This window comes from Alnus glutinosa, chromosome 5 (assembly GCF_958979055.1).
Source record: "Alnus glutinosa chromosome 5, dhAlnGlut1.1, whole genome shotgun sequence".
Taxonomy (NCBI): domain Eukaryota; kingdom Viridiplantae; phylum Streptophyta; class Magnoliopsida; order Fagales; family Betulaceae; genus Alnus; species Alnus glutinosa.
This window is the reverse complement of record NC_084890.1, coordinates 17,878,828-17,903,209: the sequence shown is the minus strand read 5'-3', so window position 1 is coordinate 17,903,209 and position 24,382 is coordinate 17,878,828. Positions and strand designations below refer to the sequence as shown.

Below are 24,382 nucleotides of genomic sequence, written 5' to 3'. Positions count from 1 at the left end.
CTTCTTTCTCAAATTATCAAGCATCAATATTTTCCCTAATGTTGTTGTCCACACAAAAAACACCACCCGCAAAGGATCCTTTATTCTCCATATACTCTTCCAAGGAAAAGATGATCAATTTTGGCTAGTTAACGCTTGATAAAACGACTTCACTTCAAACTCTACATCCTCCTCTCGTTGTCTCAATTTGAAAGAATACAACCTCTCAAATAAAGATACGACCACCTCCACCTCCCAATTCTGAACTGGTCAAGTAAAACTTACATTCCACCGATAATCCCTTCTCGAACTTGCATGTAATCCACCACCCATGCATCTTTTCTCTGAGCAATACTAAATAAATCCAAATAAGAGATCTTCAACGGACTATCCCACACTGTCCAATTGGACTAAATAATAAATTGAATATTAGTGGAAGCAAAAGAGAGAAAAGAGACGGATAATTTACGTAATTCGGTCTATAACCTACATCCACAGGGTAAAGCCCAAAGAGTTACATTGTGCTTATTAACTTCCCCGTTAACAATACAAAGATCCCTATTTATAGGGTTTAGAGTAAATACTAATATGATAATCAAATCCCTATGATTTGATTACAATTCACCGTAAATAGAGAATATTACAATATCAACCAAATATAATTTTTTCATATATTCTAACATCTCCCCTCAAACTCAAGATGGAAGATTCTGAAATCTTGAGTTTGATTCTTTTTCTTTCTCTAAATGGGACTACTCCTCCTAAACAACCAAGAGCAACGAAAACCTTGAACAGGAACACTCCCCCTGAAAACCTTGAATGGGAACTACTCCCCCTGAAAACCTGGAATCACTGATAAGAACCGGATCATACCTAGAATCACCAATTGGAATCAGCTACTACCCAGAACCTGAAAACGTAGAATCACCGATCAGAACCGGATCATACCCAGAATCATCGATAGGAATCGGCTACTACCCAGAATCGGCCGCTCACACAAAATCGACCACACCAAAGGGACTCATTCTGAACTTGTCCACGCCAACGCACCACCAAGGATTCCACGCTCACTGTGGAATGACACCACAGCAAGGGACTGCATCAGAAGCAACCGACCACACAGAGGAGAAGAGCACCCACCGGAAACCCATTCTATGATTCACCCAAAATACTCCTTCAAAACCTTTTCTTTTTCTTTTTCTTTTTTTTTTCTTTTTTTTTTTGAAAAAAAAAAAACAATTCCTGGAGAAAGCACCACACACACATAGCCACAACAAAACACACTGCACCACGCCACACCAGAATAACACTAGATCACCGCCAACAGCCACCAGAGAGAAGAACACTCACACTGCAACAAAAGAAATTCCGATTCTAAAACCAAAGCACAGGAACCAGAAACAAAAGCGCCAGAAGCGACATCCGTAGCAGTAAACAAAATGCAATTTCCACCAAGATCTACGCAAAGAAGAACGAAAAGAACCACTGCATATCACAATCACGCAATTTGCACCAACAATTGTCAAGAATGCAGCAACTCCTAGGTCATTGTCATTGACGTCAACGACCACACCAGTCTGCCACTCCAGAACCGCGAGAGAAGACCACTCCAGAAATTCATGAGAAATCCACGCTACCAGAAATTCACCCCACCGAACCAAAATCACGTGAGCGTTTCCACTGATTCACCGTCTGAACAGAACAGCAGAGAAGACTACCAGAACCGTACCACGCACCAACAGCCCAGGACCACCAAAACTCAACCACAGGGAACCTCACCAAAAGCTTGAAACGAGAACCAGATTGAGCACCAACACTCGAATCGCCGAGCACAGCCCAAAACCCATTACAAGAGATCTAATACAGCAAAGTCCATTACAAGTCATAAAATTATTTATCCAGAAAAAATACGCAATAAATTAAATGAATCTGTGTGTAACAATTGAAACTAAGATAACAATTGAGAAAGAGTGAGGTCTTACATCCAATGCTTTTGACTTCAGTTGCCGTCGTTTTGCATTTCGTACACCTTCATCAAAGTATGCTGTCTCCATGTCATATCTGTTTGGGTCGTTGGGTGGGGGGGGGGGGGGGGGGGGGGGGAGGGGAGAGGAATTGAGTCCACAAGCAAGGTTAGAACTCACAAATCAATTCTAAAAAGGAACATAGTCCAAGACTATACAATCAACAGTTAGATCTATATATAGAACAACCACCCCAGATTGAGGAGCGCCTGGCTGAATCTTATTGGGGTAAATTAATGATGGTCAATGGGCAGAAGAGGGATGCATTCAGATTCATATAATAAAGCAAGAGGTGGATAGAGAACTAGATAATCAGAGCATGTAGTTCACAGTTTCCAACTGATACTGTAGAATCCCCTATATGGTAAGTGGTACCAGTGTTTGAGCTCAGATAGAATAGGATAACTATCTGAAGCCATGAATTAAAGTAACATTACCTTCCCATTTGCCAAATGTAGGGGTGCAATGAGCTTACAGGAACAAAACTAACTAAAATACAGTGGAAACAAAGACTATGGGGAGAACTTACCTTTTTTTTATAAGTAAGTCAATTTCATTAGAAAGAGCAGAGATGCGCAACCCATGTACACAGGTAGTAGACAGGAGAGATGAGGAGTACTTACCTTGTTCAAAACATTTAATAAAAGAGAACAAACCTTCCATGATATCATGCAGAGTTGGACAAAATATTTCCCAGGAAAATTGGCATATTTAAAGATTTGAATATATAAAAGACATAAGCAGAATGGAACTAACTCTGAAAAATATTTTTCTAAAATTGAGCTGAGCTGTTTCCCAAAACCGGATACTGGAGCTGCTTGAACAGCTTCCTCCAGTGCCAACCAAGCCTGAATTAAATTCAATAATGACTAATATGGAAAAAGAAAATTCCAAATTAATCTAGAAGCAACTCCGGGAAAATAGGATGAACAAAGGTGTACCTTATCAGAGGTCAAGCGACTTAACTTCTCATTGGCAATCTCTTCACACCGGACAGTGGCAACCATTATCTGATAAACAAACAGATCAATGCATGTGAAGACACAATCACTTCCAAAAAAAAAAAAAAACAAAGAGGGAGTCAGAATAAAATATAAGACCTTGTGAGCAGGAAGATCCAGATCCTTGTTCTCTTTTATAACTTTCCATATCTGCTGCGCACTGAACGAAAATCCAGAAGCAGGGACAACACCGCGCCTATCACCAGCAAGCCCTCCAGGAGAAATAGAATGGAAAAATCGCTGCCTTAGTTGAGCAACCTGTATAAGACAGAACATATAGCTGTAAGCCTATATATTCCACTCTAAAATCAAGAAGAATGGAAATTTTCTAAGGACTGATCAAATGAGGCCTAGATGTTAAGGAGTTAAGTTCCATTTATTGCAAGAATTTAAACTTCCAGAAATAAGATAATTCATTAAACAATCCAAACAATCATCACTGTACTACAAGAGAAGCATACAAGTAGCTCAGACAATCAAGGCACAACGTGGTTTACACGATAAAGAATAAAAAATTTCCAGAAACAATTGGAAAAACAGCAGAGGAGGCCTTCAAGTGAAGAAGAATAGAGAAAATTATACATGTGTGTGTACATCTATAAATGAATCTGGACAGTATGAAAACAAACTTCTTTAGATTCTTCTTATATTAAACAGATTACCTCCTCTTTGAACTTCTCCTCCTTCTCCTCATAACTGGAAAAAGCAGTGATCTCAACCTTCATGTCAAAGAAAGTAAATCAACACATAAAATTAATTACCAACAAAACAATGTGAACAACTGACCAATTAGAGAGAGAGTATACTACATTAAAAAATTCACTAAGAGGAGTATTCTTATGGGCCTGGGGCTTAGGCACTGCATCCCATATCTGCAGAATATACAACCTCTGAGAAATACTAAAAAAAGTAATAAAGAGAACGGGGCAAAAATCTGACTGTAAAAATAAAAGACAACCTTCTGAATATCTTCCCTTAAAACAAGCTCCAAATGTTCAAGTGGGGTCTACATGGAAAGCCATAAAGACTACAAAGATTAATATGAAAAAAATAGTGCATTCGAATAAAAGACCCAAAGTAATTGTAAACATGTAGAGAATAAGTTTACTTAGTGCAGACCTTTGTTTTATCACGTATAACAAACAGCAGGGTTGATTTATGGGGAGTGAACAAACACATCATGACCTACATATAGTACAGTAACCAGAAGGTCATACACCAACCAAGAAATGTTGACTGGAAAGAACATGGCTATACAGTACCTGAAAAACTGTTTTTAGAAGAGGTTTGTTGGCAGCATGCTCCCTACCAATATCATGGCACCACCTGTAAAGATATTCAATCTCCAGTTGGAATCTAACACGATTCCTCATTACAAGTGTACATAAAATCCTAAATAAGCATATTTATGTTCCATGTATCTGTATAAGAGATTCCAAACCAAAGGCTCATTGTTTTGAACAGCCTCTGTTTTCACGAAAAGCAGTCCTTTTTAAAGACTCATGGGTTTGATTAAATATTAAAAAAAATGCTTAAATCATAAAAACTTACATGTTTATCAGCACAATATCAGAAACTGCCAAGGCAAATAGAGCACTTTGTTTCTCAAATGCAATATCATCCTGGAAGTGAGAGAAAACAAACAAAAAAATATTTAAAAAAAAAACACCACCAGAACGGAAGAAATTCCCATTGAGGTATCCTGTTGCTCACACACAGATACCAATTAAAGGAATTGAGAAATTTGAGTGGGCCTCAAAATTTCAAAAATATTCAGAAACATATACCATTAATAAAAGAGAATACCTTCTATAAGGATGGGCGGTAAATTCCTCATTTTACAGCAACCAATTAGAAGTGGACAAGTCATCAAAAACCAAAAAAATACAATAAACATCAAAACACCCAACCTTTGAAACAAATTAAACACCTATCTTGCCCCTCTCTCTGTCTGTCTATCTCTCTCTCTCTCTCTCTCTCTCTCTCTCTCTCTCTCTCTCTCCTCTTCTTCGATCTTTAGCTCCCCTTCAATTCCGCTTCTAGCTCCGCTCCCCTTCAATCATCTTCTGGTAAAAAGCATCACTGCATCGGTGTTATCACTCCCATGATTATTACCTTCAAAAGACCTAGACCCACCATTATTACCTCCATCTCCACCATCTGATCCTCTGCCACCACCCACCACCCGAGTCTGCAACACAGAATCATTCTTCCCCATAGCATATCCTTCGTCATCCAACATAGAGCTTGAAAAAAGCTTCCGAATTGAAGATGATGATAACGTCGAATTGGGTTTAGCTTTTCTTCTTCTTCAACCGTGATTTTTGGTGGTTTTTTATGGGAGCGAGATATGGCGTTTGTTTTTTTGGGCTTTGGTGGGGTTTGAAAGTTTGCTTATGGCAAGGCTTGGGTTGCCTTCTTGGTCAATTCACCAGGAGGATGAGGATGAAAAGATGTTGTCAAAGAAACGGATCTGGTTCTTTGAAGCTGGAGAACTGGTTTAGCCTCTGGGGACGAATCCTTATAGTATTGGGGTAGCCATGAGTTCAAGATTGGTACCACTTCGTCCCAGAAAGTGCTTTTTATTTTTTAAGAAGTTTCGGTGCGGTGAAGAAGTTTTACTGGTTAAAAACTATACTTTTCCCCCTCAACTACAAAATCTCTCTCCTGCTCCTTCCTTCCCCTGCTAGCGATGGCGCGTGTAGGCACATCCCGCTAGTCTCGTTTGGTTCGTTTCTTCTAGGTGCGTCAATCAGGTTGTCTCTGTTTGTTCTTCTCCGAGTTCGCTTGGTGCTGGGTTCTGGTTGGTTGTACCGAGGGTTTGTTTTGTGGGTATGGTTCCAGGGTGTCTCCTCTTCTAGCTCTTCAGATTTGCATCAGATGGAGCGGTGCTTCTCTGTGGAAGCCAAAAGTTTTTCCTTTTCAGCAAAGGCTGAAGTGCCGGAACTGCGCTTGGAGGAGAGGACAAAGGGGTTCTACGGGTTCATATTTTTGTCTTCAAGGTTCAGCTTGGCTTTTGGCTTCTGTAGAGGAGGCCTTGAAGGTTTCAACGAAGGAATTTGTCAAGAACTTCCAGGAGGATGTGAAACTATTGATGGTTCGAGGGGGTGAGAACAAGTCCGGCCGATTACTAGAGGTGGAAGTCTTTGCTGAGGGTGGTCGAAAAGGGGCTATTTGGCTCCCTAAAGGCCGTGAAAGTTGGGGCTGGACTCGAGTTGCAAGGGAACTGTGGAAGATCAATTTCCTCGGTCCTAGGGATCGGTTGATGGGTTCTGAGGCGTCTTCTTTGAAGGGGACTCAAATAAGGGGTGTCTCTTCCGGTCGGCTGGGCGGGTCTTCTCCATCATATGCGGCAGTGGTTCGGGGGAAAGTTGTCTCTCACGGCACGCATGTTGGGTTGCGGGGTTCGGATGAAGAACTGCATGGGTTGGACCTATTTCTGGTATCATGGTGTAGGGTGGTTGAAGACGGGAGATTGGCAGTGAATTGCTTTGACCTGGAGGAGCAACCGCACGGGTCGTCGAAGAAGTCCAAGCCTACAGTATGGTCAGGGAGCTCTTCGTTTGATCCGCTGGACAAAGGTTTACCTCGTCGTCCGCTGGGTAAGAAGAAGATGCATACTGTTTACTCTGCATGAGGTCCATCTCGTTTGAATTCAAATTTGAGTACGTGGACTAGGATGCTCCTCAGCTTCAAATTGGCTTTGGGCCGGGTTCTTGGGAATCTTCTGGGCCGATTTGCTGGTCCGGGTCAAGATCAGGCCTCAAACGGAAAAGATTTCGATTGGGTTGCTTCTTGCCGAAAATCAAAACCAAAGCATCGTTTCAGACAGAAATTTCTGAGGATGCGGGTCCGGTGTCGACGGTCGTTCTGGGGTTCTCTCTTTGGCCGAAGACGACATCGCCGACAGACTCTAGGTTGACTCTGGGGTTGTCTTCTTCTGAGGGTGGGCCTAGCTGTCGGAATCTTGCTCCAACTGGAGATGTGGGTATGGGTACGACGAAGATTTCATCGGAGACTGCGTTGACAGAATCTCGGGTGGCTCTAGGGTGTCATCTTCTGGGAGTGTGTCGAGCCATCTGCCTCTCGTTCCAACGACTGAATCCGTCACGCTGCCTAGTCCCGATGCTTCTGTCCTTCTGTCTAGCAACTCAGTTGGTGTTGGTGCTGGGTTGACTCAACCTTTCTTCCCTTTTTCTTCACTCTCAGGGGCGGCTAAGTTGGGTGAGAAGATTCGTCTTCTCTCCCTACGATACAGTCTACTAAACCTTTCTAGAGATATTATCGAAAGGCTAGGGATCTCAAGGAAGGTCACTCAATGAAGTGGAATGAAGGGCCGTTAGCAGATTCCCTGGATGCTTCGAAGACGCCTATCTGTTCTACTAAAAAGGAAGTAGATGCAGTGCCTCCGGTGAAGAATTCTACGGGTTCTGTGAAGAAGGGTTTCCTTCGAAAGGGGTTCCTCAACCCTCACCCGGCTGCGATAGCCCTCACCGCGTCTCGGGAGGCCAAGGATGTTGGGATGATAGGGCTTCACTCCCCCCCGGGATGTTGCATCATTCCTTCATTCGTAAAGGGAAATGGTTTTTCTCAATCTCAGGAATGGCCTGTCGGGTTTGATCTTAATGGAGAGTTAGTTGTTTGGGAGAAGGACGATGATTTTTGGGATGGGTTGCCCTTAGACTGGATGTTGGACGGGGTTCATGACGAGGAGTCTTTGGCAATCCTTGATGCCATGGAAGATGACTTCTATCGGGACAAGATGATAGCACGTCAAAAGACCAAAGGAAAGAGGGAGCTTTTGAATTTGAAAAGTTCCATTAATTACAGCGATGCTAGCGCTCCCTCAAGGCGCGGGAAAGGCAAGGCAATCATGTAGTAGGGTTTTGTGCCCTTGAGGTTTTCAGGTTTTCGGGTTTTAGGGCTTTCCTCATTGTGGGTTTATTGGGCTCCTTTGTGGGCTATTCTCAGGTGCTCCTTTTGGGCTTTAGGGTTTTGTTGGGTGCTTTTTGTGGGTTGGCTTTGGTTGTTCCTATGTAATCTCCCTGTGTACTTAGGGACGTCTTACTCTTTTTCTAATAAAACTTTTCTTACTTATCAAAAAAAAAAAAAGAAGTTTCGGTGCTTTCATGTCTATTGTATTTAATGTTCTTAGATGATGTGTCAACTCCTTATTGGAAGCTGTAAAACATCATTTTTACAGCCCATTCGTATAAAAAGGGCTCTCTTAATAAAATTGAAGTGCAAAGGGACTATAGTGTTATTTTATTTTATTTTTTTATAAGTTAGACTCAAGTGTTAATTAAATTAATGAAAAGAAGTATATCGCGTGACAATCCATATTCAGTCAATGCAAAAAAAGGAAAGTGTTAAGCCTAGGACCGTAGCATCCATACAATGCCGAAGATGTAAAGATTTCCAGTTGAGAAAGCTTCAAATAGATAATGGTAGGGATTTAGTTTCAAATGGTCCATGTAGGATATAATGACCAAAGAAATAAAAAGCAATCATCAGTTGAGGAAGCAAAAGCTCAAATGTTGGGTTTTCTCAAAATCAGAGAAGGAATTATGATCAATATCTTCCAAATCCACTAATGCAAGTATTTGTCAGCATGCCTCAAGGTTCCTAAAACTAACTTTCACCATGGAAGAAAAACAACAATCTATGTCAAATAGGTTCAACATCTACCCTAGACCAAGCTATCAATAAAACATGAACTCATTAATCCTAGGAATAATTTGGCAAGCTCCCATTTTAATGCCACCGTTATGTAACTTGGGCCAGGGTTCTCCAAGAAAGAAAGAGGGACAGAGCGTGACAGGGAGAGAAAGAGAGAATAAAATTCGTTGAAATTCTTTTGTAATGTTGATATTTAGCAAAAGCACGGAATTATGTACATGAACTACTCTTCCTTTGTTCACCCTCTACACTTGGAGGATTGCCACTATCCGTCTGCATTTTGTCTATTTGGATTTTGGCTGATTTAAAAAAAAAAAAAAAAAAAAAAAAAACCCTCTCCTTTTTTCATTCTCATCTCTCACCCCAGTAGTGGCGCGTGAAGGCACATACCACTAGGGTTCCGTTCTCTCTCGCTACTTTAAAGCTCGGACAGCGCTGGGTTTTCGCATAGCTCTATGTTGTTTGGTTGTGTTTCTGGTTTAGTTTTGGCTCTTCAATTCTAAGCTAGATTGGTGCTGGCCTCAAGCTGGTAGTGGAGCGGGGTTGCACGCGGAGTTACCATGCAGTGCTGATATGGAGCGGCATCTCTCCGTGGAAGTGAAAAAATTCTTCTTTTCAGTGCAAGAAGATAAGGTAGATAGAGGAAAGGAGGAAAGATTTTGTTGGGTATGTTCTTTTGGGTGTTCAATGCTCTGTTTGGCTGGTGGATACGGCTGAAGAGGTGTTGAAGTCTCTGGACCGTGAGGTTGAGATGGTGTTAATGGTTCGTAGGGGCGGTAATAAAGCCAGCCGGTGAGACCAAATCTTTGCAGTGCTCTAAGGTGGAGGATCCCAGTAAGGCAGTTTCCATGAACACTGTTGTTAAGCAATCTTCTCCGGCGAGGGGACTCCTTCATAGGGGGTTTCTCAATCGGTCAGTGCAACCCATTCTCTCCCCTAAAGTGTCGGTCGCATCGTCATCGACTCTTGTTGCTAAGGAAGTTGGGGTAGAAGGAACTCCTTCCCTTTTGGGTGGTTGCGGCTCTCCTAACGTTGAAAAGGATGAGGATTACGGGTTTAATGGTTTGATCCATTCTCAAAAGTGGCCGGTAGGCTTTGGCCCGGATGGGGAGAGCATAGCGTGGGATCAGGGCGACGAGTTTTGGTATGGGGAGGATGGAGAATCCCCTTACCCTTTGGGTGTTTTACATCTCGACATGCCCTTGGATTGGGCGTTGGATGGTGATGAGGGCGAGGATCCGTCCTTGGCTATCCTGGATTGCATTGATGAGGAGTTTCATCAAAAAACTATGGTTGCGCGCTAAAAGACCAAAGGTATGAGAGAACTGTTGAACTTGAAAAACTCCATTCACTACAGCGATGCAAGCGCACCCTCTTTGTGTTGGAAAGGGAAGGCTCACATGATGTAGTGTTGAGTGCCTCATGTGGGTCTTGGGTTTTAGGGTCTAGCTGGTTTTCTTTCCTTTTTTTGGGCTGGTTTAGTTGTTCCAGTGTATACTACATGTGTACTTAGGGGCGCCTTATACTTTTTTTTAATATATTTTTATTACTTATCAAAAAAAAAAAAAAAATCTTGCCCAAAACTGACTTTAACCTGTTCATGAGAATCTTGGAAATAATATTACCCACCCCCTCCCCCCCCCACCCACCCACCCACCCACCCACCCACCAAACTAATAGGGCGAAAATCCTTCACATCCACAACACGTCTTCTTTGGAGTCAAAGAAACAAAAGTAGCATTAAGACTCTTCTCAAACTGTCCTCTATTATGGAATTCTGCAAACACAGCAATAAGATCCTTTTTCAATATTCCCCAACACTTCTGAAAGAAAGCCACTGTTAAGCCGTCCAGACCCGGCGCCTTATCTCCATTCAAATCCCTTACCACATCTCACACCTCGTTCTCCTCAAACTCTCTTTCTAACCAAGTACTCTCATCCGCATCAATGGATAGGAAAGATAGACCATCCACCATTGGCCTCCAAGAACACTACTCAAAATACAGATTATTGTAAAAATGTACTATATGCTACTCCTTTATCTCCATAGGATTCTTGGACAATGCACAATTTGTATTCAAAGAGTCCACATGATTGAATTTGCGATGTTAATTGGCCAACCTGTGGAAAAAATAAAGAAATAAAATAATAATAATAATAATAATAATAATAATAATAATAATAATAATAAATAAATAAATAAATAAAAATTGTGTTTTTGCACCCCCTCCTTCAAACACAAAGCTCGTGATTTCTGTCTCTAGTTCATTTCCTCAAAAAGGAGAGTTTTCTCCAACTCCCTCTACATATTTCTTTCTCTTTCCCTTTCCTCCTTCACTAAGCAACAACACTCTTCTATTATATCCAGCTCTCGAATACCCTCCAATAATTCATTCTTTTTCTTCCTTACATCACCGAACACTTCATCATTCCATTTCTTCAAATTTGCCTGCAAAGCTTTCAACTTATTAGCCAAAACGTAACTTGGTAATCCCTAAAACTCATAGGACATCCAACCACATGTTTTCAAATTTAAAATACCTGCTCCCTCCTCTAGGCACCCCACAATCCAACAGCAAAGGAAATTGCTCTGACATAAGTCTTGGCAATCTCCTCTGTGTCACTTCTGGAAAATGTTCTTCCCATTCCGGAGAAATTAAGAATCTATCAATTCTAGACCATGTTTGATTTTCTTGATTATTCAACCAAGTAAACTGACCACCTTCAAGCGGAAGATCCTCCAGGTTCTGCATGAATATGAATTATGAAAACTCCTCCATTGCTACAGAATAACCAGAAACACCTGATCTCTCGCTTGGAAATCAAACCACATTAAAATCTCCCCCAATACACCAAGGCATCTCCCACCAGCTCATCAACCCAACTAACTCATCCCACAGCTCCCTCCTATCTACTTCTACTTCTTCTAGACATATATCTCATGGTTTTGATTCCCGTGATGCACTCACCACTCAGCTTAGCAAACTTGTTTAGCGCCTGCATACTACACTTCCTTCTTCCACTGCTACATTAGCTGATTCAAGTAATGTTGCATGTGTGGCCAATTCATCCCCGTCTTGGGTCATTGACTCTTGTGCTAACAAACATATATCTGGTATATTATCTCTTTTTTCTGATTTGATTCCTGCTCAACACCACATTGTTTAGCTGATGGTTCTTCTTGACCTGTTGTTGGGAAAGGTGTTCTTCATCCTACCAATTCTTTATCCTTAGCATCTAGTCTCTATGTTCCAGATTTTCCTTTTAATTTGCTTTATGATAGCCAATCAACTAAGGCCTTACAATGTGAAATTCATTTCTCTTTCAGGATCTCATGACCTTGAAGATTATTGGTTTGGGGCATGAGAAGGACGGTCTTTATTGTCTGAATCTTGATGGCTTCTTTTCTCTCATTTCATCGATCTTGAGTGTTACAGTTTCTCCTCTCCAATGGCATTTTCGTTTGGGTCACCCGTTCTAGGCCAAACTCAAGTCAGCAATTCCTACTTTAAGCCAAGTGTCTAGTTTAGAGTGTGAAGCATGTCAGTTAGGGAAACATCATCGTAGTTCCTTCCCGAGAAGTAGTCATAGTCGTCAATCTAAGTCTTTTGATGTGGTCCATACAGAAATATGGGGTCCTTCACGCATTTCTACTTTGAATGGATTTCTATATTTTGTAATTTTTGTTGATGATTACTCTCGAATGACATGGTTATTTTTAACTCTACAATTCTTTTACACTTCAACTTCCCCCATAATTTTTTCTGCACAATACATAAAATAAAGAGGGGAGAGGAAAACAAAGATTTCCTTGATAATATTCAAATTTTGGTTCTCAACGAACATTAACAAGTGAAAAAGAAGAGCTAACAGAAGAAAATTGCGCAAAAGAATCACAAATTTGTGATCAAGGTACACAAAACTTAGAGCAGGGAAGATGAATAAGAAAAGTGATAAGTGAAAAAATAATTCAAAAAGAAGGAACAAAGAAAAAGGGAAGACGGGAAGCACAGCTCAGGACACATCTAATTTGCTTTTGAGTTTTACATTGAGGTGATGTAAATCTCATTGCACCCCCATAAAGGCCTACATATAGGCCTAGTAGACCTACTAAATCCCTAAAAGCACGAAAAAAAATACTTCAAGACTCATCCAAACCAAAAAGTTCATTTATCAGGACCCAAATTCTAATTTCTAACACCACTAGACTTCCAAAAATAATAAAATTCCACCATTATATTTTCTCATGAGTCTCATATCAATTGGGGTGTATCACATCATGCCACAAATGTACCACTTACAGTTGAAAATAAAGCAACAAACTTATTAGAGTATACGAAAATATATGAAGATTGGGTCAAGTACAGGTTTTTAATTGTGGATATGTGTGCATGAGCATGTGAATGTGCCGACAATTGGTTATTTTCCTTGCATTCAAAATGAGTAGAGCCATATTGGATTAAATTCTGGCATCTACTATACCACTCTTATCACAAAACACCATAACTTTTGCCACATAAAGTATATGAAAGGTTAACAGCCCTCCCTTTTGGTAATAACTATGCTTCATTTCTCCTATAGTCTCTTCTTAAATAAAATCAGAAATTCTAATAAAAATCTCATTACCTCGCCCCTTTCCCTCCCATCAGTACCCTCCAAATCCATGGCAATTGTGCAAGGCTCAATGCCAACACACTTAGCTATCCAAATGCCTTTGGTTGTTTGACTCCTACAATAACACAAAACTATATTACTTGTTTCTCATATGGAGGTGAATTCAAAAAGCCATGAGAAGCAACAGAAAGTGTCTTCTGGTTAACCATATATGAAGCAATTAAAAAACCAACCTTCCCTTGTATGTGTCCATCTCCCTGAAATTTGTATGGAAAAGATGATTCAATAAGGTGCTCTTCCCTGCTCAGCAGAGCGCGTTGGGAAAAAAGGAAAAAGAAAAAAGAACATTAGCTCAGTTCATAAGATTAAATCACACTCGAGAGACGCACTAAGAAAGGGGGAAGGGGGGAGAGAAAGGGATAACAAGAGTGATGAAACCCAACTTGCTAATTCTTAATTCATGTATTTCTCAAAACAAAGCATTGAAAAGCAGTAACCACACTACAGGAGTACCCATTTAAAATGCATAATCACCATTATATTGCCACCCCTAAGGTAAACAAGAATGTCCTTTCCATTTTGGGCATCAAACTGGTCCAATCCAAATAATTCACCCAATAACATGAGCTGATGCCACTTTATTCTTTCGCCCTCTAGTGATACATAGACGAATAATTGGTTTTCACCCTTTTCTTTGCTGATAGATTTTACATCATAAAAAAGGAGAAATGGAAAAATCAGGCCCAGCCTCTCCTCATCTATCCACTTAATCTTCTACTTCCCTTTGTTACTGGCACCTTCAGCCTCAATTACTCTCACCTCCACCTTCCTCCACTTCAATTGACAATCACACCATCACCATTGATGTCATTGGATTATTGATAGCATTGAATTAAAACTAAAAAGAAAAAGCATCTATTTTTTTAAAAAAAAAAAGTAATCAATAAATGTTCTTCCAGTGGAAATGCTATCTTCAGCCGCTTCGTTTTGTCTTGGGTTATGCCTCTTCCGGTGGTTGATTTATTCGCTTGCTGGTAGACGGGCAACCGCTCTCGGAGTGCTGTTGTGTGAAAGATGGTTCCTTTTTGCTTTTTGTGGTGCTTATGGAGGGAACGAGGTTATAAAACTTTCGAGGACCAAGAAACGACGATAGAGGAGCTCAAAACTTTCTTCTTTTATTCCCTTTCTTCTTGGACAGCTGTGTTTTTAGCTCCCTTAGAAATTAGCTTTAATGATTTCCTTGTTCTTTTTTCCTCTTCTTCTTCGTCGCTTCTCTTGTATACTCCCTGTGTATTTGGTTGCACTTGCGCTTTTAGTAATATTACACTTATCAAAAAATAAATAAAAGTGTAAGGTGCCCCAAAGTACATAGGAAATATACAGAAGGAACAACCTAACTAGGAGTAGTAAAAAGAACAATGAAATCATTATAACTAATCGTTAGAGGAACCACATAAGCAACTGTCTATTGGATCAGAATCCTATTCGGCTAAAGATAATGCTATAGACTTGAATAAGGATTCTGATAAAGCTTTAGAGTTAAACAAAGACTCTTCTAGTTAGACTTCTATTTAGATTAACTCTAGACTAGTTGTGAATGTAATCTACTAGGACTCTAGAGTTAGACATTCAGATTAGATAGATAGTCAAGGCAAAAGATGAGTGAAGATCATTGATGAGCTGAGTGATTGCCATTGAATGTGAACCTGTAATTATAATGTCATCAACATATATAAGCACAAAGATAGTGATGCCGTGAGCTTTGTAAATGAACAAGGAGGAATCCGATTTGGAACTAGTGAATTTCAGATCAATCAACTGAGCACTTAGTCGAGAAAACCATGCGCGTGGGGCCTGTTTTAAGCCATATATAGCTTTGCGAAGTTTGCACACAGCTGTTGGATATTGAGGATGCTGAAATCCAGGAGGTTGAGCCATATACACCGTCTCTTGAAGAAGACCATGGAGGAACGCATTACTGACATCAACTTGCCGAATCTCCCAACCTGCAGAAACAGCTATGGAAAGCACAGTGCGAATGGTGATCGGTTTAACAACTGGGCTATATGTTTCAGCATAGTCAATCCCAGGTTGTTGGTGAAACCCTTTGGCTACTAGACGAGCCTTGTACCGTTCGATGTCCCCATTTGCCTTCCTTTTAATTTTGAAGACCCATTTTGATCCAACTATGTTCATGGATGGGGAGAAGGGAACAAGAGACCATGTTCCATTTTTGAGAAGAGCATCAAATTCAGTGTTCATTGCTGTACGCCATTCCGGATGTTTGCTGGCTTGAGAAAAACAAGTGGGTTCATCTTCATGTGCAGCTATGGAAGCAATGAGAGCTTGAGGAGGTGGATACTTCACTCGTCCATCAGTAAATGTGTAAGGTTTGTAAATCTGATTCTGAGACCGTGTGGTCATGCCATGGACTCGAGTTGGAAGGACGGACAGTGGTTCAGGTAAAGAAGCTAACTCAGAATTTGAGGAAGGGTCAAAAGAAGCAAGGGGTTGAAGATTAGGAGGAGTAGTGGTAGTTGCTGATGGAGATGTAGAAGTTGATGAATTTGGAGATGTAAAACTTGGTGTATTTGGACAAGATGCAGAATATTGAGAGGGTAAGGATGGAACACAAGGAATCGATAAAGACGAAGGTGTTTGAGGAGAAGAAGAGACTCTGTTTGGTGATGAAGTTGAGAATGGAAAACTGTTTTCATTGAAGACAACATGTCTTGCAATGTACACTCTACCGGATGGGATATGAAGACATTTGCAACCAAGGTGATTTTTGCTACCTATAGCCAATTAACACGCAGGAAGAGGATCGGAAGGAGAGTTTGGAAGATTGATATGGGCGGAGGAAAGGCAAGCATTCACAACCAAATATTTTTAAGTATTTGTAATCTGGAGTGAGGTGAAAAAGACACTCATATGGGGACTTTTTCTTTGTTACTTTGGAAGGAATATGAGATATGTGGCTGTTTCAAAGGCTGTGTCCCAAAAGGTAAATGGAACACTGGCAGTAGCAAGAAGAGAGAAACCAGTTTCAACTATGTGGCGATGTTTTCGTTCAACGGTTCCCATTTGATGATGAGTGTGAGGACAGCTCAACGACAGAGCCCCTCCTATCCGAGGAACAATCGTGGCAACAACATCAATGATCTCCTCACTAAGACCAATATGTTGCTTGCAAAGCCGATTTCTACTCCTTTGTCCGCCTCCACCATACTTAGTAGATTTGAAGGTTCAACTATCACAGATCCAACCTTATACCGAAGCACAGTGGGATCCCTTCAATATCTATCTCTTACTCGACTTGATATAGCATATGCCGTCAATAAGGTCTCTCAATTTATGCAAGATCCTAGGGAATCACATTGGTCGGCAGTGAAGCACATCTTGCGCTACTTAAAGTCTACAATCTCCTATTATTTCTGCATCTACAAGAATTCTTCCAAGCAACTCACAGCTTACTTAGATTCAGATTGGGCAAGTTGTCCGGATGATAGAAGATCCACCTCCAGTTATTGTGTTTTACTTGGTAAGAATATTCTGTCATGGAGCTCAAAGAAGCAACCAACCGTTTCTCGCTCAAGTACTGAATTCGAGTACAAAGCAGTGGCCAATGCAGCAGCCGAATTAGCATGGATTCAATCTTTACTCACTGAACTTGGTGTTACTTCTCCACATCGACCAGTTTTACATTGTGACAACATTGGCGCCACATATCTCACGTCTAATCCTGTCTATCATGCACGCACAAAGCATATAGAGATTGATTATCATTTTGTTAGAGATATGGTTGCTAAGAAACTTCTTGATGTTTGCTTCATCTCTGGGAAAGATCAACTGGCTAATGTCCTCACCAAGCCTCTTCCTGCTGTCCGGTTCGGGATTCTACGGTCCAACCTCAATGTGCATCCTCCCACGTCGAGTTTGAGGGGGCGTATTGGATCAGAATCCTATTCGGCTAAAGATAATGCTATAGACTTGAATAAGGATTCTGATAAAGCTTTAGAGTTAAACAAAGACTCTTCTAGTTAGACTTCTATTTAGATTAACTCTAGACTAGTTGTGAATGTAATCTACTAGGACTCTAGAGTTAGACGTTCCGATTAGATAGATAGTTTGTTTCATGTAAAACACATCTAGTGATTATCTAGATGTGTCTTCTATGAATATCACTACTGCCATACATGTTTAGTATGCAGAATTACAAACAATCTAAATCTCTATACTGTCCACATAAACAAAGTTTTGATGAATAAAGATAAAATCTCCTCTAACGTCCTCTCTCAGTCCTTAAAGCTTATGTTATTCTTTTACCTCCAAATACACTAAAAAGGCGCGTAGGCACCACCTTCCACACTGCAGCACTCCGCAAAATGCTAGAGGTCCACCAACAGGCATACAAATCGACTACGCGTCTAAGCATAACCTAGAACAACCCAAAACAACTTAAAAACGCACTTCAAATGGCATAAGTCACGTCACAATGAAAAAGAAGGTGATTGATATATTTTTTTATAGGTAATAAATAAATAGCATTAAAAAGCGCTATGCGCCCCTAAGCATACAGGGACTGTATACAAAAAGGATACCAAATCTGAAAGAAAACAAAAAAAAAAAAACAAAACAAAACAAAACAAAAAACCAAAAAAAAAAACACCCTCAAAACCAGAAGATAGAAAAACCCCCAAAAACCCCACTACAAAAGCCCAACGCCCGCAAAGACCTAGGCTCATTACAACCGCACAAGCCCTCTTGCCTTTCTCCCGACTAGGACCGCAAGAAGAAGGTGATCCATGAACTCCCCATTTCCTTTGCACATGAAACATTTGTCCATCATGATAACGTGCCGCTTCCTGAGATTATCTAAGGTAAAAATCTTACCTAAAGCCGCCAACTACACGAAAAAGGCCGCCCTCAAAGGAACCTCAGTCCGCCAAACACTCTTCCAAGGGAAGCGGCAACCTTTAGTCCAAGGCAAAGACAGTTCCATCGCAAAACTATCTCCCCTCATTTCCCTTCATACGCATTGGACTTATCCTCTCCCTCGGTTGCTCCGTAATGGCGCCCCCACCAATGGCGCCCGGGGGAGGAACGAGCTGAATTGAACGCTTTCATCTTTTTTTATAGAAGGACTTGATCTTAAACAATCCTCTTTTGGAGGGGACACACCACAGCTGATCTTCACTTCCTCTTCTTACTCTAGCTAAGGGCAACACTAGAGAAATGAAGCAAAGACATCTACCTCTCAATCATGTGCCGCTCTAACAAAGGTCACATTCCACTAGTTGGAACCACCAAAAACTCCAAATTAGTCGCAACAAAGGCATCCTTTGCATGAATGATACCAAATAAAGTTGGAAATGTTACTTTTAGAGACACATCGCCACACCACTGATCATGCCAAAAGATAATCCTAAATCTGTCTCTCACCTCAAATTCGGCAAGACACAAAATTTCTCCCATCCTTTCCTGATATTCTTTCATAACCTCATCCCAAACACTCCAACAGGCTCAAGAGAAGACATCCTGTCCCATGAACTACCATATTCAGAATCCACCGCAACTCTCCACCAAGCCTCTCTCTCTCAAGCCCTTAGCGCCACAACCATTTACCTGAGAGGGTACGATTGAACACCATCAAATTCCTAATACCCAACCCTCCCTCATAAATCGATGAGCAAACATTTGACCAACTTACCAAGAGATATTTGAACTCTTCACCTAGCCCACCCCACAAAAAATCACGCTGCAGCTTTTCAATAGGTTTAGCAACACTCGTTGAGAGAGGGAAAAGAGACATGAAGTACGTAGGCAAATTGGCGAGGGTACTCTTAATAAAGGTAACCTAGCCACCCTTGGACAAATACATCCTCTTCTAACTAGCCAACCTTGGATAAAAATAAAAATAAAAAACATTTTTATATATTATAATAACATTCATATCTCATTTATCTCCCTCTACAGTTTCTTCACCCTCTAAAACTTAATAAAATTTCCACCCCAATACATGAACCATTTATATCTTTACATTGGCACCACTCTCAAAAGATCATCTAAATTTATACTCCCCCACATCATTGTGACAATTGAAGTCATTGATTGCTTTCAAAACCAAAGCTCCAATTCAAAGAGAAGCAGAAGTATTAATTCTTCAACTCCCCGTTTCCATTTCTAATTGACATGGGCAACCCTTTAGTTTAATTTAGAATCAATCTGCCAAACAATGTGTCCTTCATCACTGTAATTATGTTAGCTCAATCCCTCTTCAAAACTTTTCAAAAACCTCATTGCATTGATTGGTGATTAGATGGGACCAGAGCCTAGCAAAGACTTTCCCCTCTGAACCAATTCTACAAACTAGATCAATCCAACTTCCACTGGAAATTTGATCCTCATACAGTGATATAATTATGTTCATCCCTTCTGCCTTTTTCGACAGCAAGCACCATTGCCTGAAAAGGCTACCACAGGAGGGTTTGATGGGTTTATTGATTTTGATTTGATGATGTCATTTTACAGCATTAACTCTCAGATGGTCTAAAGAGTATAAAGGTTGTTTTTTTTTCTCTTTTTTGTGCGCTGGGGGGAGGTCTATGCTATTGGCATCTAACTAATTGCAAGAGATTCAACAGTTTGTGATTTCCGTCAAAATCTCCCAAAAATAGCAAATACACAGAAGTGTAACTACTCATAGTATAATTGACTAAGTCAAGAACTTAAAACGTATGCTCTCTATCCAAGACACTCCAGGTTCAACACGTGTTCTCACTTGGCCTTGTTTGAATTTGTAGACGTGGAACATTCGAGTGAAGGTGTTGGGTCAAGTTGTTGTTGGGCCATCCGTGTGCTTTTGGGCTGGGTTTTAAACCCATTTTCAGTTTTAAAAGGTTCCACTTGGGTCGGGTTTTGGCGAAGCACAAAGCTAAGAAGAGGGCTATGGTTACAGGTCATGGACGCCCTGTGGATCCTAAAGCGGGTTTTGGGTCTTATTCGGGTCTTCAACGGCCAAAGGTGACGACAAAGGTCGATATCGGTGGCAGGTTGTCTGCTCCGACTAGTTCTAAGAGGTCTTCAGGTGCTAAAGAGTTGTCATTTCCTTCCAAAGGCACCAGCTCCACGTCGTTGGCCGCTAAACTCTCTGTTAGTTTTTGTGTTGGCTGCATTCTGTTGGACAAAATCACTTTTATGTAATGTTGCTGCTTTCACAGGGATGCTGCTTTATCCAGAGTCTACTCTTCAGCTATGTTCTTCGAGAAGATTCTGTGAAGTTTTCAAGGATTTATTTCGGTTCCCTGGCAGCCATCCGGAAGACGTGGAATTCCGTCCGGATGCTCATCAGTCAGCAACATCCGTCCGAACGACGAGAACTTTTCGTCCGGACGCCCATCAGTGTCTAGAAGCTTCGAACAGTTCAAGATTGCATCCGTCTGGACGTAATGGCAAATCGTCCGGACGCTCTTCAGAGTTCGAGAAAATCTCAATGTTTCAGTGCATCCGTCCAGACGACGTGGTTATACCGTCCGGACGCCATTCAGTGTTTGACAAGTATTAGGGTTTCTGCCTCAAGACACAGTTATGGGAAGACGACTGCTACCGTCCGGACGATGTGTGATCCCGTCCGGACGATGTCATCTATAAGGCAAGAACGTGCATACCAAGTTCAACCGCCCGGACGATCAAGCTTCATATATGGAAATTGCGTGCACCAGTTCAACCGTCCGAACGTTAGCCTTCAAGGTCCGGACGCTCCAAGCCTTATTATGGTAATTTCGTGCAGCCGAAGTGTAACCGTCCGGACGCTAGGGCAACACCGTCCGGACGCGGCCTTGTTATGGAAGCTTTCAGTGCTATTTTGGAAAGGCGGTTGCAGTTGACCGTCCGGACGCTCGGTCAAGCCGTCCGGACGCCCTCCGGTATTTTGATCATAACTTCTTACTCAAATATCGGATTGGGACAAAATCGGCGTCGTTGGAAAGCTGACAAAAAATGCTGTCAACTGACCGTCCGGACGGCCACTATAAGCATCCAGACGGAACCCGTCCGGATGGAAAGATTTGCCCGTCCGGACGGCCCTTCAGAAAATTCCAGAATTACTTTCCGGACAAGAAAAACTTGACCCGTCTGGACGGCCCTAGCTCCTGTCCGGACGTGCGTGCCCCAAAATCCGTTTTTAACTCAATTTTGGGTTTCCAAAGCCTATAAATAAGAGGCTTGGGGCATGCTTTCAACATAGAATTCGGTGGTGAATTCTCTACAGCTTAGAGACGTGATATTTCCTCTAAAGCCTTGCCAAGTGTGTGATTTGATCAGCTGTGAAGTCTATCTTAGGGGTTAGCCCTAAGGTAAAGGATTCCATTGAAGACCCCTTCAGGTAGGAGACCTGGTTGGAAAGCGTTCATGTTGGGTTACACGTTAGAGAGCAAGGCACGACCACTACATCAGGGGTATGCGAGTGTTACTGCTTTGTATCTAGCTTTGTCTTCTGAATAGTGGATATCCTGGGTTTGGCTGCCCCGGAGTGAATTTTCTCTTAATTGAGTTTCCACTTCGTCAACAAAATATTTGTCTCCTTTAAATTCCGCATTTAATATTTTGTTGCACACTGTTCACACACACTGTTAAATTTAGAAGTCCATATTATTTTTCACTCTCTATTTCCGAGGGACTTGCAAAAGGGGGGGGGGGGGGGGGGGGGGGGGGTAGAAGATGAGCACTCTTCTTCTATGTGCGCCTCCTATTCCGTGCAAGCCTTGACGCTTCCATGTATGTTGTTGCCAGCGATCTCTGGTCCTGGTGCGGCACTTTCTAGGTACCCTGCCTCTGCCTCTACTTTGCCTCCAATAGCAGTTGGATGCTCGATTTTGGATTCTTAGGGTTTTTTTGAGGGGTCTTCTTTGGGCGACTGCGTTGGGAGACTGCTATTCTGTAGTTGGGGTCGACATCTTCGATGGTAAATCCTTTTGATTCTAGGTTTTCTTCCACCCCCGGGGTCTCCAAAGATACTTTCTTCTGCGGCGACACCGATAAGTAATGTTGTTGGATCTTTTTCTTCGGGTGCCTATTCTTCAGCTATTGCTTGCTCAGATTTTCAGTCCTCCGACGTGCTGCTTCTGCAAGTATCTTCTTCATCTCAGTCTTGCATCACCTCCTCTCAATCTTTTTTAGGGGCGGTTGAGTTGGGAAAGAGGTTATGTTCCTCTTCTCTTGTGTTGTCGAACTCTAAGCCGTTCCTGAAATACTTCCAGAAGGCTAAAGAAGCCAGAGAAATGCATATAGACAAGATTCTTTTTGTTGATTCTATGGAAGCTTTGAGGCCAGCTCAAGGGCCGGGGTTTCTATCTCTAATTCCGAGTGATCCAGCCGAGAAGGTAGCTATTGTGCTTCCAGTGCAGGATAAGGGTAAGTCTCCCTCTCCGGTGAGGGGTTTTCTTCGGCGGGGATTTCTCAACCCAAGCCTGATTGTCACACATAAAGTGTCGATCATGTCTGCGTCGACTCCGGTTGTTAAGGAAGGTGTGTCGACTCCGAGTTCTCTGACAGCCATTAAGGGAGAGGAGTTAAGGGTGAATGGTTTGACCCAATCCCAAATTTGGCCAGTAAGTTTTAGTCCGTCTGGGGAGGTGGTTGCATGGGAATAGGGCGACAAGGTATGGGATGAAGAGGTTGGAGACTCTCCTTACCCTTTGGGTGTTTTACCTTCAGAATTGGCTTTGGATTGGGAGTTGGATAGTGATGAGGATATGGATCCGTCATTGGCAATTTTGGAAGCCATTAAAGAGGACTTCCATCAGGGAGTTAAGGCAGCGCGTCAAAAGACCAAAGGTAGGAGAGGAGTGTTGAATCTGGTGAGCTCCATCAACTTCGGTGATTCTAGCACGTTCTCCCAACGTAGGAAAGGCAAGGCACACATGTTGTAGGGTTGAGATCTTCTGATGGTTTTGGGTTTGAGGGTTTGGGTTTTTGAGGGTTGTTGGGTTTTTTTCTTGTCGTAGGCTGCTTTGGTAGTTCATGTGTACTTAGGAGTGCCTTCCACTTTTTTTTTAATAAAACTTTTATTCTTATCAAAAAAAAAAAGAAGAAGAAGAAAAAGAAGAAGAGAGAAAAGAAAAAAGAAAAAAAGAGGAACTTAATACATGAAAAGTGTTCAATGGGAACAGGAAAGATCCCAAATATGCCAAGAACGTCCACGCATTGGCTCTATACCCTCCAAGCAAACAGCTGGTTCAAATTAGTATTGCAAATAACATCACCAATACTCCCATAAACACAATACGCGAGAGCAACCCATTAAGCTCAAGTTTGTAATTCAACAAGCTCAGACTCTACTAAACAAGAACAGAAACAACAAAATAAACTCCAGAAAAAAAAAAAAAAAAAAAAAAAAAAAAAAAAAAAACCAACTTTAACGGCGAATTGGATATCATTGAATAATGAAAAAAGAATGCAGAAGCGCGAATATCGAAGTTCCAGAAAGCTGCAGTGAAATACAGACGTACCGCTACTTTGAGGGCCCATGATGGCGACGACGGCATAGGAGAGGCCGCACTCGGCAAGCTTCACCTTCTTCGTGAAATTCTCCAGGCCTTGCACGTTGAAGTCGCCGTTGCCGTCGATGAGTTGCGTGGCGCAGCAGTCGTCCTCCATCACGGAGTCCAAATCGAGGTCGCTGAGAGTGAAGCTGAATTGAAATCACTTGGAAAGACAGAGAGCCAGACAGGGTTTCCTGGGAGTTGAAGCTTCTTTGCCCTTTGGGATTCCTCTGGAGAAAGACACAAAAGCTTCTGTCAAGTTTCACTTTTTGTCTGTTTCTTCAAAAGAAGGTGATGATGGGGAAATTAGAATGAGAATACGTGAGACTTGGGCTGACTTTAGCCAATCAGGTCTTGCCGTGTCAATGATTAAGAATAACTGAAACTTCAGGGATCAACCCCTTCTTCCTATTCTTTTCTTTTTTCTTTTTCTTTTTCTTTTTTTTTTTTTCTTTTTTTTTTTTTTTTTTTTTTGTTAAATACCTTACACTCCTTATGGTTTAAAATCTTTATTTTTTATTCCCTCAGTTTTTCTTTTTTCATA

The 24,382-nt window shown here is 41.5% G+C and overlaps 1 protein-coding gene across 1 annotated transcript in view; it reads right to left on the bottom strand.

Moving 5' to 3' along the window:
* LOC133867984 (protein ROOT HAIR DEFECTIVE 3 homolog 2) overlaps nucleotides 1-24,151 on the bottom strand; it is a 69,659-nt gene extending 45,508 nt beyond the window's left edge. The window contains 13 exon segments of the mRNA XM_062304771.1: nucleotides 1,962-2,040; nucleotides 2,760-2,851; nucleotides 2,945-3,013; nucleotides 3,104-3,262; nucleotides 3,667-3,723; nucleotides 3,814-3,876; nucleotides 3,963-4,010; nucleotides 4,124-4,189; nucleotides 4,267-4,330; nucleotides 4,556-4,626; nucleotides 13,310-13,412; nucleotides 13,531-13,597; nucleotides 23,806-24,151. Coding sequence (XP_062160755.1) covers nucleotides 1,962-2,040; nucleotides 2,760-2,851; nucleotides 2,945-3,013; nucleotides 3,104-3,262; nucleotides 3,667-3,723; nucleotides 3,814-3,876; nucleotides 3,963-4,010; nucleotides 4,124-4,189; nucleotides 4,267-4,330; nucleotides 4,556-4,626; nucleotides 13,310-13,412; nucleotides 13,531-13,597; nucleotides 23,806-23,953 — 1,086 coding nt within the window. The 5' untranslated portion in view covers nucleotides 23,954-24,151.
* Nucleotides 24,152-24,382: the final 231 nt, after the last annotated feature.